Source organism: Symphalangus syndactylus, chromosome 7 (genome assembly GCF_028878055.3).
Source record: "Symphalangus syndactylus isolate Jambi chromosome 7, NHGRI_mSymSyn1-v2.1_pri, whole genome shotgun sequence".
NCBI classification, from domain to species: Eukaryota; Metazoa; Chordata; class Mammalia; order Primates; family Hylobatidae; genus Symphalangus; species Symphalangus syndactylus.
Window position 1 is genome coordinate 37,092,384 of NC_072429.2, and position 13,387 is coordinate 37,105,770.

Below are 13,387 nucleotides of genomic sequence, written 5' to 3' on the forward strand. Positions count from 1 at the left end.
AGTCCTTTCTATGTGCTCAGCCAAATTAGCCACCACTGCAATGGTTAGGACCATGTGCTCTGAAGTCAGACAAACCTAGGTTCAAATCCCAGCCTTGCTACTTCCTAGCTAGGCGATTTGGGGAAGTCACTGAACTTCTCCAAGTCTCAGTTTTCTCATTTGCCATACTGCCAACCTCACTGGTAGTTGATTAAACAAGATAAAGCACCTAACGGCCCAAGCTTAGTACCTGGCACATACCAACAGGTCTCTAAGTGTTGGCTCTTTTATATTATTACTGTTATGAATAACAATAATAAAACTCTTTGCCAACTCCCCACTGCCTGCCAAGTCCAAACTCCTCAGCACAGTCAAAGCTCTCCTCCTTAGCCAGTTTGCCCTTCTGTTTTGTTTTGGGATGGCTGGAGGGCAAAAATAAACTCACCAGAGTGGCAGAGTATTGAGGGAAGGCAGGGAACAGAAAGTGTCTGTAGCAGACTGTGGGGATCGCAGAGCAAAAAGGGCCAGTTCTGAGAGGGGGAATTACAGGAGGCATCACTTGAGCTGAGCCTTGCAGTGTGCAGGTGCAGGTGGGAGAGGGGCACAGGGAGGGGACAGACACTTAATGGTGGGGCCCCCATGGTTGCCTGGTATAGGGGAGGAGCTGCAGAACAGCATCAGTGCCACAAACTGTGGGTTGACCTAGGTCTACCCAACTGTAAAATGGGGATAGCAGTGGGACTGCCTCATGGGGTTCCTCTGAGATTAAATGTGATTACACATGTGAAGGATGTGGCACAGGGCCTGATCTTTTGAAGGGGATATAGCAGTTGTTAACTGTTATCACCACCATCATGTTAAGAATATTATGTGGCTATGCCAGGCATGGTGGCTCACGCTTGTAATCCCAGCACTTTGGGAGGCTGAGAGGGTTGAATTACCTGAGGTCAGGAGTTCAAGACCAGCCTGGCCAACATGGTGAAACCCCATCTCTACTAAAAATACAAAAAAATTAGCCAAGCATGGTGGCAGACGCCTGTAATCCCAGCTACTCAGGGGGCTGAGGCAGGAGAATCACTTGAACCCGGGAGGCAGGGGTTGCAGTGAGCTGAGATCGCGCCACCACACTCCAGCCTGGGCAACAGGGTGAGACTCTGTCTCACGGAAAAAAAAAAAAAAAAGAATATTATGTGGCTGTGCTTTTGCAGTGGCGGGAACAGTATAGCATTGCCAAACACAGTATTTGACAAATAGATGGACAGTCAGCTAAATGGACATTTGAGGCTTCAAATCCCATACCCAGTAGTCTGCTTCTGCAAAGGCAGGGTGGGTCTGCAGGTGTTTTGAGCAGGGGCTGCTGTGGCCTGGGACTGTTAGCAGCATAAAGGCTGGGTTGCCCTCAGTGCCAAGAATCCAGGGCAGGGCCCTCCCCAGTGTTCTGGGTACCACACTTCCTTGCAAAGAGCCTGAAACCAGAAATAAAGGCACGAGCAGCCACGTTGCCAAGGCTGTTTGCCATGGCAACATCAGGGAGCGACTTGTGGGCCGGCTGCTGCAACTGCTCAGGGCCTGGTTGGTTTCTAACATCTCCTCACATTCCCTCTGCTAAATGACTATGTTCTGCCAGGCAATCACAGGGAAAAAATACGGCTGCAGAGCTGTCGGGGAGCATCCATCTCTCAGCCAAGCAGGGCTCGCCCGGCTGAGTTCCCAGACAGTGGGTCCCAGACAGTTGAGTCCCAGCTACTCAGAGCCAGCCCTGGCCAAGCAGACAGCAGCCAAGGGCCCTGTCTTGCCTCTGCTGAGTGACCTGAAGGCATCCTCTGATCTGTTTCTAGTCTGTTTCCTTCCTTCAAGGTAAGGGCATTAAGCAAGATCGTCTCTAAGGCACTCCCAACTCCCAGAAAGCTCAAATTGACATTTGTGTGTGTTATATTTTTACATCATTATCATTGTCATCATCCTAGTGACTACCATTTATTGAGCGCTTACTATATGTCAGGTGAAGCTGCAAGCCTTAATTATCTGCAGCTATCTTAAGTTATCCTACAAACAGCATACTATTATTATCCCCAATTTGGGGGATAATATATGTAGAAACTGAGGTCAGAGAAGTTAAGATACTTGCTCAAGGTCACATAGCTAGTAAGTGGTAGAGCACTGATTTAAACCATAGGCAGTTAAAACTCCAAAGCCTAGAGCTCTTAACCACTATTGGATATTTCTTCTCTCTTCAAGTGGCATCTCACTAGAAGTGGTTTCCTAAGTCAGTACTGCCACACTTGCTAAAGCTGGATGGGATCCCTCGTCACCTGCCCCACAAGTAGAGAGGAAAAAACACTCTGCAAGAACCTCAGGGCCTCGACTAGATCAAGGACCTGGAGCTCAGTGGGGGAGACAAATGGCAGGGTCTGCATTACATGTGTCCCTTTTTCATAATAACAAGGGTTACTACTCATTGAGCATTTCTCAACACTTTACAGACATTGCCTCAACTATTCTTCACTAAAAGCCTTCAAAGCATATGCTACTATTGGCCCCATTTCCTAGATAGAAAAAGAAGGCCCAAAGAAATTCTCTGCCAAGCTCCCAGGGCTTTGCCCAAGCAGAACCCAATCCTGGAATTCACAGCCCTCTCAGCCACTGAAGCAAACAATTAGGGCAAATGTTTGTTTTCTTACCTAAAACACCAAACAGTCATCACAGGCCTTTGGGGACAGTTAATCAATGGCTTTATCCCACCATTTGTGAAAGTCTCTCAGGTCTCAACTCTGGTCTCCTACTCTAGATCTGGGTAGCAATTCGGTCTCTATCCTGAAGAAAGAGCGGGGTGGGAGCCCACGGGTCCAGATGCCACCAAGAGCCTGTCAACCCTGTGCCCAGGACAGCTGGGTGACCTCAGGCCAGGTCCCTCCTCTCTGAGCTCTGTGAACCCAGCTGCTGACCCCTTGGCTCCCTCTCCCTCACTGGGTAGTCCTGAGCATCTCATGAGAGAACTCGTGGTCAGCTGCAAGGGGGACCTTCGGGATTTGGGAATGACAAAGAGTAGGAAGAAAATGCAGTCTGTCCAGGGGTGGTGGTAGACCTTGCCCCAGGGTCCCACGGCCATCCAAAGCCCAGCCACTCAGGTCAATGGTGTCTCTCAGAGGACCACCCACCCTGGCCCTCCCCAAGAGCTAAGGCCCACTGCACCTCGCAAGACCTGACACTGGAAATGAACTTGCCAGGGAGTCAGGGGCCTGGGCTTCCTCCAGCCAAGCAGCTGGACCTCAGCGTCCTCTCTTCTGGAAATGGCAAGGTGTACCTGTATCTCGAAGGGCCCCCTGCCCCAAGCCTGGAAGGAGAGGGAGCTGCTCACAGTCAAGGTTCAAATCCCAGGTAAGCCGCTCACTGGCTTCAAGACCCTGAGCAACTGACCTAACCTCCCTGCACCTCAGTTTCGTCACCTACAAAATGGGGAAAGCCAATCTCACAGTTATTGAGAGAAATCCATGCAATAGCACTCAGAAGTCTCTTCACAGATACACAATGAAATAGTCACAGATGAAATGACTTCTTGTACATGGAAATGTTATTCCATCTCCATGGAGTGGCTGCAAGTCTTTAACAGTAGACGCCGGGTGATGGAGGGATGGGGATTCACCATACTGTTCTCTCTACTGTCTACTTCTGTATGAGTTGACATTTTCCATAGTCAAATGTTTAAAATACAAAGTTCTTTCAGAGAACCTGGCATTGAAACCTATAAAACGCTCTTCTAGGCAACCACAGTGCTAGTCCAGGATAAAAATAATTCCTTGTCCTCCCAGAGCTTTCAATCCAGTTGTAGGAATAAAAGCACACACAGATACCATGGGATAGTAAGTGGCACAAGCCACGTGGGTGGTGGAAGCAGAAGAAGTTAGCTTCAAAGGCTTTCCAGAGGCGGGACGCGGTGGTTCACGCCTGCAATCCCAGCATTTTGGGAGGCGGAGGCAAGCGGATCACGAGGTCAGGAGTTCAAGACCAGCCTGGTCAATATGGTGAAACCCCGTCTCTACTAAAAATATAAAAATTAGCTGGGTGTGGTGGTACATGCCTGTAGTTCCAGCTACTTGGGAGGCTGAGGCAGAAGAATCGCTTGAACCCGGGAGGTGGAGGTTGCCGTGATCCAAGATCGTGCCACTGCACTCCAACCTGGACGACAGAGTGAGACGCCATCTCAAAAAAAAAAAAAAATGCTTTCCAGAGAGGGCAGGCTTTCAAGAGGGAGCTTAAAGTTCAGGTAGGCCATGAATACATTAAAATGGCAGGGATGGTGGCGGGGAGAGGACATTCCAGTTCATTCCACCAGACTTGTATTCCACCCCTTCTCAGGAACACTCAGACTGAAGATATAAAACAAGAAGCAGTGTCTGCCCTGAAGAGGCTCATAGTCTAGCATATTCATTCACTCAGTAAGGATTGATTAAATGTCTGTTATGTTCCAGGCACTGATCTATTCACTGTGGTGAAAAAAAAAGGTGGATGAAATGAACGAAAGTCCTTGCCTTTGTGGAGCTTAACATCCGGGAGTGATTTCCTAATCACTCAATGAGGACTGATTAAATGTCTGTTATATTCCAGGCACTGATCTATTCATTGTGGTGAAAAACAAGGTGGATGAAATAAACGAAAATTCTTGCCTTTGTGGAGCTTAACGTCCAGGAGTGATGTCCTAACAATGCGATCTACAGATGAAGAGATACATCTATTATTTGGTGCTTATTCTGTGCCAGGCATGATTACATGCTTTAAATCCATGTTGTCATTCGATTTTCACTGACTCTTCACAACAATCTTTTTTTTTTTGAGACACAGTCTCGCTCTGTCACCCAAGCTGGAGTGTAGTAGTGTGATCCTGGCTCACTGCAACCTTCACCTCCCCAGTTCAAGTGATTCTCCTGCCTCAGCCTCCCAAGTAGCTGGGAATACAGGCATGCGCCACCATGCCCACCTAATTTTTGTATTTTTAGTAGAGACGGGGTTTCATCATGTTGGCCAGGCTGGTCTCGAACTCCTGACCTCAAGTGATCCACCCACCTCAGCCTCCCAAAGCGCTGGGATTACAGGCGTAAGCCACTGTGCCCGGCCTCTTCACAACAATCTTAATCATCATATCTTCCCACTTCAGGAAACAGAAGCTCAGAGAGGTTATGTGACCTGCCAAAGGCCTCGAAGCTGGCAAATCGCAGAACCAAGACTCAAACCCAGTAAGGGGATTCCAAGGTCAATGCTCTGCTGGCCCTGCGTACTGCCACACTGAAGATGGAACAGCTGGCTTGGAGGTGAGGGAGAGGGCATCGCCAAAACAATGGCTGGTGAGCGGGGGCTCGCAGGATGAATCATGGAAATGGAGACGGAGGACACAGAAAAGGGCAGCCCGAGTCTAAGCCTCCAGGAGGAAAGTTCAGGGTTTTCCTGGGGAGGTACAGGATCACAAAGTAAAAGCAGACAGCTCAAGACAAAGTCAAGGGCCTAACTCTCCAATTTAAAGTACCCGAAGGCCCTCGGAAATCACGTTTAAGTTTAGGCTTTAATTTTAAAATACTGGAGAGCTGAGCTATCAAGCCATGAAAGTCATGGAGGAACCTTAAATTCCTATCAGCAAGTGAAAAAAAAGCCAACCTGAAAACACTACATACCGCATGATTCCAACTATATGACATTCTGGAAAAGGCAAAACTGTAGAAACAGTAAAAAGATCAGTGGTTGCCAGGAGTTGGGGGACAGAAGAAATGAAAAGGTAGGGCAGATTTCTAGAGCAGTGAGACTATTCTGTGTGATGTTACCATGGTGGATACCTGTCATTATACATTTGTCCAAACCCACGGAGTGAACCCTAATGTAAACTACAGACTCTGGGGTGACAATGATGTGTCAATGTAGGTTCATCAATTATAACAAATCTACAACTCTGGTGGGGAATATTAATAATGGGGGAGGTTATGCATGTTGGGGGCCAGGGTATATGGCAAATCTCTGTACTTTCCTTTCAATTTTGCTGTGAACCTGAAATTGTTCTAAAAAAAATAAAGTCTTAAAAGAAAAAAAAAATGTACTGGGGAGCCATGGGAGATGTGTGAGCAAGAGAGTGATGTCAGATATGCACTCTAAGAGGACTGCTCTGCCATCAGGGCTAAGGACAAATGGAAGAAGACAAAGTCTGGTGCAGCAAAGATCTCTTTGGTAGTAACTGCAGGAATCTAGTTACAAACAGACAAAAACCTAGATCAGAAGGGAAGAACAGAAAGATCAATCCAATTGATTCTGCATCAGCTGAGTGTCAATGGGATGGATATGAGGTACTCCGACTACCTTGTAGGAGGACAGATAGAAACTGACCCTGATCATTTTCTTCCAAATCACTTTATTTGGGTACCCTTCACTCTCTAACAAGAATTACGCTTCTCTCTTTTATGCAAAAAAAAAAGATTGCATGCATGAAAATTAGCTCCATACTTAATCCTGTCCTTCTAAAGTGTTTCAAAGAGAGAACTATTCCAAGTTTCATGAGTAGCAGGTTAGTGCTCATTTTAGATATACTGTATTATTTCACTCCCAACCCAGAGGGCCTATTATCCCCATTTCAAGGACTGAAAAACAGGCCTAGAGAAGCAGAGGGACTTGTTCTGCATTCTTTCTTTTTTGTTTTTTTTGTAGATGGAGTCTCACTCTGTTGCCTAGGCTGGAGTGCAGTGGCGTAATCTCAGCTCACTGCAACCTCCGCCTCCCGGGTTCAAGCGATTCTCCTGCCTCAGCCTCCTGAGTAGCTGGGATTACAGGCGCACACCACCACGCCTGGCTAATTTTTGTATTTTTAGTAGAGACGGGGTTTCACCATGTTGGTCAGGCTGGTCTCAAACTCCTGGCCTCGTGATCTGCCCCCCTCGGCCTCCCAAAGTGCTGGGATTACTGGCGTGAGCCACCGCACCCAGCCTCTGCATCCTCTCTATACAATCAATGTGCCTTCATTTGCTCAAGGTGCTAGAAAAACGGTGATGAACAAAAACTGAGAGTAGCCCCTGTCTTCAAGGAGCTTGCAGTCAAATAGTCTGGGAACACTGCCCACTAATGCTGGTTCTTCTACTTACTCAAAGGTAATTAGTCTTCCACAAGTCAGTGAGTTCTCTGAAACTGTAAGATCTGTACAACTGTGCAACAGCACCTACATTTTGCACAATATCTATGAGAATGAAATGTAGTAGTGCAAACAGAAGGCTCAGAAAACTGCATGGGGTCTAGGGGATACTCAGTAAACATCACTGATGATGAAGATGAAGAAGGCAAGGATCAACACTGCAATGTTCTTGTTATGCATTTCCAAGCCTGAGCCCCCTTTGCAAGGCTGCTTCTCACTCGAGCCAGTCCTTTCTTCTATTATTCCAGAGGAAGAAGGAAGAGGGTGACTCACGTGGCATAGTGGAACTTCTGCCTGGCCTGCACGAGCTGCTAAGAGGAGGGCCCTAAGGTAAAGAGGAAATATGAGCCCCTGGGGCACGGCTGCTGGGCCATTGCCCTTCCTGGGTTTCACAGGCATCCTGATCATTAGCACCAGCCGGGGAATCCCAACAAAAGTGGAGCCCAGGTCTCTGGTGAACATGACCCCTTCTGGCTCAGGTGAAGAAGTTACTCTCCCTAAGTCGCATACAGATGAAGAATGGACAAATGCACCCAGTGAAGGCTACGCTTCAACCTTCTCCCACACACTATACATTTGTCCAAACCCACAAACTGATTTGAAAAAGAAGTTGGCCTTGGCTTCAAGGGGTGTGTGGAGCCATTTTCCCAGTTCTCCATGTGGCAGGGGCCCCTTCTGGGTGCTCAATCCCAGCTTTAGCACAACGAGGAGACAAGATACCAATCGCAAAATGGGCCAAGTTCAGAAACACAGAACCACAAGTCGCCCATGATCATATGGGGAAGCAGTTTAGCATCACAAGTAATCAAATAAATGCACATTAAAACAATAAGGGTAACAGAATTTATTGATGAACAGACTGGTAAAAATGAAAAACAATGAAAATATCAACAGTTATCTGTGTATAGGAAACCAGGTGTTCCCAGACCATGCCGGTGCGCAAATAAGTACAATCTTTCTAGAAGAGAATCCAGGAATGGGTTTGATGGAGTAATTTCACTTATAGGAATTTAAAGGAAGAAACAAAGACATACATAAAAAGATATTCATTTTAGCATTGCTTACAATAGCAAAATAAAAAAATTAAACAACGTAAATGAGTAACGATAAAGGATTAAATACATTTCAGTTCAATCTTCAATGAAACATTATATAATCATTAAGATACTAAGTAGAATATTTACTGATGTGGAAAGATGTTCACAGCATATTGTTTGGAGGAGGAAAAAAAAAACATGTTACAAAACAGTGCAATTCCAAGTTACAAATCAGTATATTCAGGATAACTCCTTTTTTTTTTTTTTTTTTTTTTGAGAATGAGTTTCACTCTTTCGCCCAGGCTGGAGTGAAGTGGCGTATCTTGGCTCACTGCAACCTCTGCCTCCTGGGTTCAAGCGATTCTCCTGCCTCAGCCTCCCAAGTAGCTGGGATTACAGGTGTGTGCCACCACGCCCAGCTAATTTTTGTATTTTTAGTACAGACAGGATTTCACCATGTTGGTGAGGCTGGTCCGGAACTCCTGACCTCAGGTGATTCACCTGCCTCAGCCTCCCAAAGTGCTAGGATTACAGGCATGAGCCACCGTGCCCGGCAACTCCATGTTTTAAAAACAAGATGTGATCTATATGAACAAGAAATAAACAGTCTGGAATATACATGACAATTAAGTGGTTATCCTTGGGTCATGTTACATATTTCTCATTTTTTTTCTTTATGCTTGGTAGTATTTTCTAACAATTCTGTAATTAAATATTTTTAATAAGTTGTTAGAACTGATGATTTCTAACATTCCCGCTGGCAACTTTGACACTTTGTGCATCTATGACTGATGCCCTAAGCAACTTCAAATAGCCCATATTTAGTGTGGACTTGCTGTGTGGCCTTTGGGGTCTAAGCCTTTGCCCACAGCTGCAGCCCTCTGCATTCCTCTCTCCCACACTCGCTGCCCAGCTGTCTCCCCTGCCAGCCTGGGAGCTTCTGCTTGGCAGGACCCAGCTGCACCCCTGTCTGTAATCCATGTGCCTAGCCAAGAGCTAAGCAAAGGAACACAGCTCAGCATACTGACAGGTGCCTTGCAGGCACAATGATAAAAGGCACAACCCTAGCACTAGAATCTTACTGGACACCAGACTCACACAAAGTGCTTGGTTGTATAACACAGATGCAGAAAACCAGAGGAGAGAAAGCAGGGCGAGCTGGGCTGGGAGAGCCTAGTAGAGGAGAAGGCTATGCAGGACGGGTGGGTGAGGGCACTCTGGGCCAGGGGCACAGCCTGAACAAAGGTGAAGCTACCCACAGTCCTTTGGGATCCATGCCTCAAAGCTTTCCAAGAAACTTTCGCAATCCTTGTTCTGCTAAATTTCCGTACTTTGGCCCCAATGGGTAAAAGTTAATTCTCCTAAACAGAAGTCCTCCCTCATCTAACCCTGGATTAGCCACCAAAGACAACAACAATCTTTTGGGACAAAGACAATGAATTATCATTTAATCCACTTTCCCCAAAGCTCCCAAAGGGAGATGGAGGAGGGGAGGGTCAGGGAAAGTTTAGGGGAGGAGAGGGGGTTGCAGGAACAACCAGAACATCTCACATGCAAACACTGCTCACCCTCACCACCAGGCCATTGGATTCTCTTGCGGCACCACCAGCCCCATTTGACAGATGGAGGAAATGAGGCTCGGAGAGTTCAAATGGCTTGCGCCGGGGTCACCCAGCCAGAGAGTGGGGAAGGTGACTCCACTCAGGCCTTCTGACTCCAAGTCCAGTGCTATTTCTAGGTAACACACAGGACCTGGAGTCAGGAGCCCTGGGTGGCTCTGTCACCCTCTGGCTGCATGGTCCCATACAAGCCGCTCACCCCTCGCAGTCTCTTTCTCCAACTGTAAAATGAGGAGGCGCACACTGGGCCCGCCCAGGTCCTCTTCCGGCTGGGCTCTCCAGGCCTTCTAGGGGCGACTCAAAGCTCATCCTATCAATTACATTTCCCAAGTTGGGCCGGCAAAGATCACCAGAAGATCCTCGGCCTGTCACGTGGTTAAATAAAAAAAGCAAATGTCCCAGATTAACTTTCACTGCACTGCTCCTGCTAACACCTGATTATTCAATTTTCTAGTTTCCTTAGATGAACTATTTCTGCTAGCTAGGCTCACTGGGCGGCTAAAGGGCAAAATAATTAATTATTGCTGAGCCAAACACTGAAGATCGAGTTAAAATCCAGGGTACAGTCCAAAGCGGACAGTTCTTGACATGGGTCCCTGAACGAGTCTCCGGCTATTTCAGGCCTCTCTCATCCGCATTTCAGCCAAGAGATTCGGAGACGCCCTCGGGCAATTTCAAGATGTGGGGACAGAATCTTCCCAGGAGCGACTCTGCCCCTCCTCCCGCACTAAGTGCCCGCTAGTCCCAAGCTGTCGGCTCTGGGGGTACTGAGGCTGGGACCCGCCTTCGGCGCAGACACCGGCGCGGGGCGTGTGACGGAGCCCGGCGACGACGGCGGGAGCTCCACCGCAGTTTCGTCAGAGGTAAAGGTACGCGCCGGGCGCGCGCGGCGTGTGCACACACACACACACACACACACACCCGCGCGCGCAACTCGCTCATCGCACATTCCCCCCGACCTCGAGAAGCTCAATCACACGCCACTAGCCCCTCCGGCCTCTGCCGCGAACCAACCCGAGCGCGCCCGCCACCGACCACGCGGCCCCGCGGCTCCCCTACGCAGCGGCGTCTGCAGCGGGCCAGGGCCGGCCTGCCTCCCGCGTGGCGGGCTTCCTCTCGGCTACACCCTGCCACGCCACGCCGTCCCAGCCGCCAGCCCGAAGTCGCCACCCGGAGTCCGCCCGGAGCTGAACGTCTCGGCTGCGGCGTCCCTTCCAAGTCGCGTTTCACCGCAAGGAGTCAGCTTGCAAGCCTCTCCCCGCCCACCCGGTCCCATGACAGCTGCTGCCGCCCAAAGACAGGCAGATTATAACAAGAAGCAAAGTTTCCCTCTCTCTCCTCCCACCTCCCTCCCCCCATCTCCGCCTTCCCCCTCCCTTCCACTGTTATGCAAAACGGGCCGGCACCGGCGCTCCCACTCCAGGTACCAAACCAGCCCCCGCGAGCCGCGCCCGGTTCCGCCCGGCCGCCCCTCTCCGTGCCCAGGCGTGTGCCAGCACCCGGGGGCTCCTCCGAGGTTCCGCCGCATCCTCAGCTTCCCGATGACCCGCAGCCGGGCGCCCAGAGAAAAAGCCCTAACTCTGGAGCCAAACTTTATGCTTGCAACAGGCATTGGGTGGGGAAAATGGGGGAAGGGGTGGGGGGCGCGCACGCCTCGTGCTGACATTTTTGGTGGCTGCTTGTCCCAGCAGCACCCCTCTCCCAGTCTCCAAGCCACCAGCTTCCTCGCTCCCCCGCGCCCCGGCACACCAGAGCACCCTCTCCTGTCACGCGCGTGTCGCCAGTGGGGCTCCCGGGCTCAGCCAGAGCCTGGGACTCCGCCTCGCCTTCCCTTCCCCCTGCATCGTGGAGCGCGCACCGGGGCCGCGCACCGCAGGGGGACCCAGGCGCCCCCAGACAGTCCTTCCGCCCCCATCCAGCCTGGCTTTTCCCCACAGGGGGCTCCGCCCGATAGCGAAACCAGGAAGACGCTGTCTCCGCCCGCATGTCCACGTGCCCCGCAGACCCCTATGCCTTCAGCCGGCAACTGGCAGAAAACTCCGCGCTGTGGGCGCGGGTAGAAAGCGGCGGGGGGCCAGCAACAGTACTCTGGGGACTACAGCCTGGAGGACTAGGGGACTCCGGAGACCGGGGCATGCACCCGTGCCGGGGCCACAAGTCCACGTGAAAGTACGGCAGCAAGTGCCGGGCGCTGACGGCGCGCCTCCAGCACCCAGCGCCAGCCTGAGGGTACCCCACACCGTGGCGCGCCTCCACCTCCCAAAGGAAGCGCGGTACCCCCCAGTTTTGCCCGCGGGGGGGCAGACTCCAAGCAGCCAAGGCTAGACCCTCCCCAGCGGCCGTAGCGCCCCCAACGCTCCAGCACGCTCCGGGAGACCTCCGGCTCCCTGCCCCGGTAACGGAGCGCATCGCAGGGCGCCTGGAAGGGGGGCTCTGCAGCCTGGAACCCCCAGTTACCCCAGGGCTTCCACCGCTGCCTCACGGCCTCCGCGGCTGCGGCTGCGGCCCCCGCAGCTCAGCACCCCTGGCCCCGGGCCCGCAGCCCCGGCTGGCCGTACCTGCGTGTCAGCGAGATAGTTGAGGAAGAAGGAGGAGAGCTCTTCGTCCAGCAGCGCGCCGCAGTCGTTCCCCGCCATCTTCCAGCCGCGGCTGCAGCGTGCGGCGGAGTCAACGCCGAGCCGGCCCGGGGGGAGGGAGCCAGCGAGCGAGCAAGGGAGGAGGGAGGAGGGAGTGAGGCTGGCGGGAGGCGGAGGGCGGAGCTCGAGCCCCCGGCTGCCGCAGGGCCGCTTGCTGCGGGGGCGGGGCCGCGCGGCGCCCGCGGGAGCCGGGGGTCGCTCACCCACTTTCCTGCGCAGCGTCTGGCGCCGCGACCAGCTCCCGCAGCCCTCAGCAGGGGGTAAAGCGCAGGCAGCCAGGTGGCGGTGCCCCAGCCAGCAGCCCGATGCCTGCGCAGCAATGCGGGCAGCCCCCGGCTCCTGCCAGAGCGAATCACGTTGCGTTAGCGCTGGGCGGGCCCTGCGAGACAACCTGCTTCTTATGCACAGCTTGGGGAAACTGAGGCTCAAGAAGGCATAGGACCTCGTTCGAAGGCCAGGCGCAGTGGCTCACGCCTGTAATCTCAGCACTTTGGGAGGCCGAGGCGGGTGGATCACCTGAGGTCAGGAGTTTGAGACCAGACTGGCCAACGTGGTGAAACCCCGTCTCTACTAAAAATACAAAAAAAATTAGCCAGGCATGGTGGCGGGCGCCTGTAAGTCACTCTTCATATCCCTCCTGAAAAAAAAAAAAAAATATATATATATATGTATGTGTATACATATATATGTATGTGTATACATATATATGTATGTGTATACATATATATGTATGTGTATACATATATGTGTGTGTGTATATATATGTATATATGTGTGTATACATATATATGTGTGTGTGTGTGTGTGTGTGTATACCTAGGACCTCGTTCGAAGCTACAGCGCACATCAGTTGCAGGAAGGAAAAGCTTAGGTCTTACTTCCCTGGAAGACTGAGTTTCTCTACCCAGGCTACAAGGCCAGAGAAGGAGGGAGAAATACCATAGATCAAAAGTAAAG

The 13,387-nt window shown here is 51.0% G+C and overlaps 1 protein-coding gene across 11 annotated transcripts in view; it reads right to left on the minus strand.

The window, feature by feature from the left end:
• PPARGC1B (PPARG coactivator 1 beta) overlaps nt 1-12,934 on the minus strand; it is a 147,311-nt gene extending 134,377 nt beyond the window's left edge. For 5 of the 11 annotated variants that reach the window (XR_010121854.1, XR_010121855.1, XM_063643209.1 and 2 more), the window contains exon 1: nt 12,353-12,883. Coding sequence is in view for 8 of the 11 variants with exons in the window: in XM_063643209.1 (XP_063499279.1) it covers nt 12,353-12,430 (78 nt within the window). In the remaining 3 variants the exon portion in view is untranslated. Of the gene's footprint in view, nt 1-12,352 lie in introns of all 11 variants that reach the window. The other 6 variants (XR_010121856.1, XM_063643207.1, XM_055285658.2 and 3 more) reach the window with 3 other exon arrangements.
• Nucleotides 12,935-13,387: the final 453 nt, after the last annotated feature.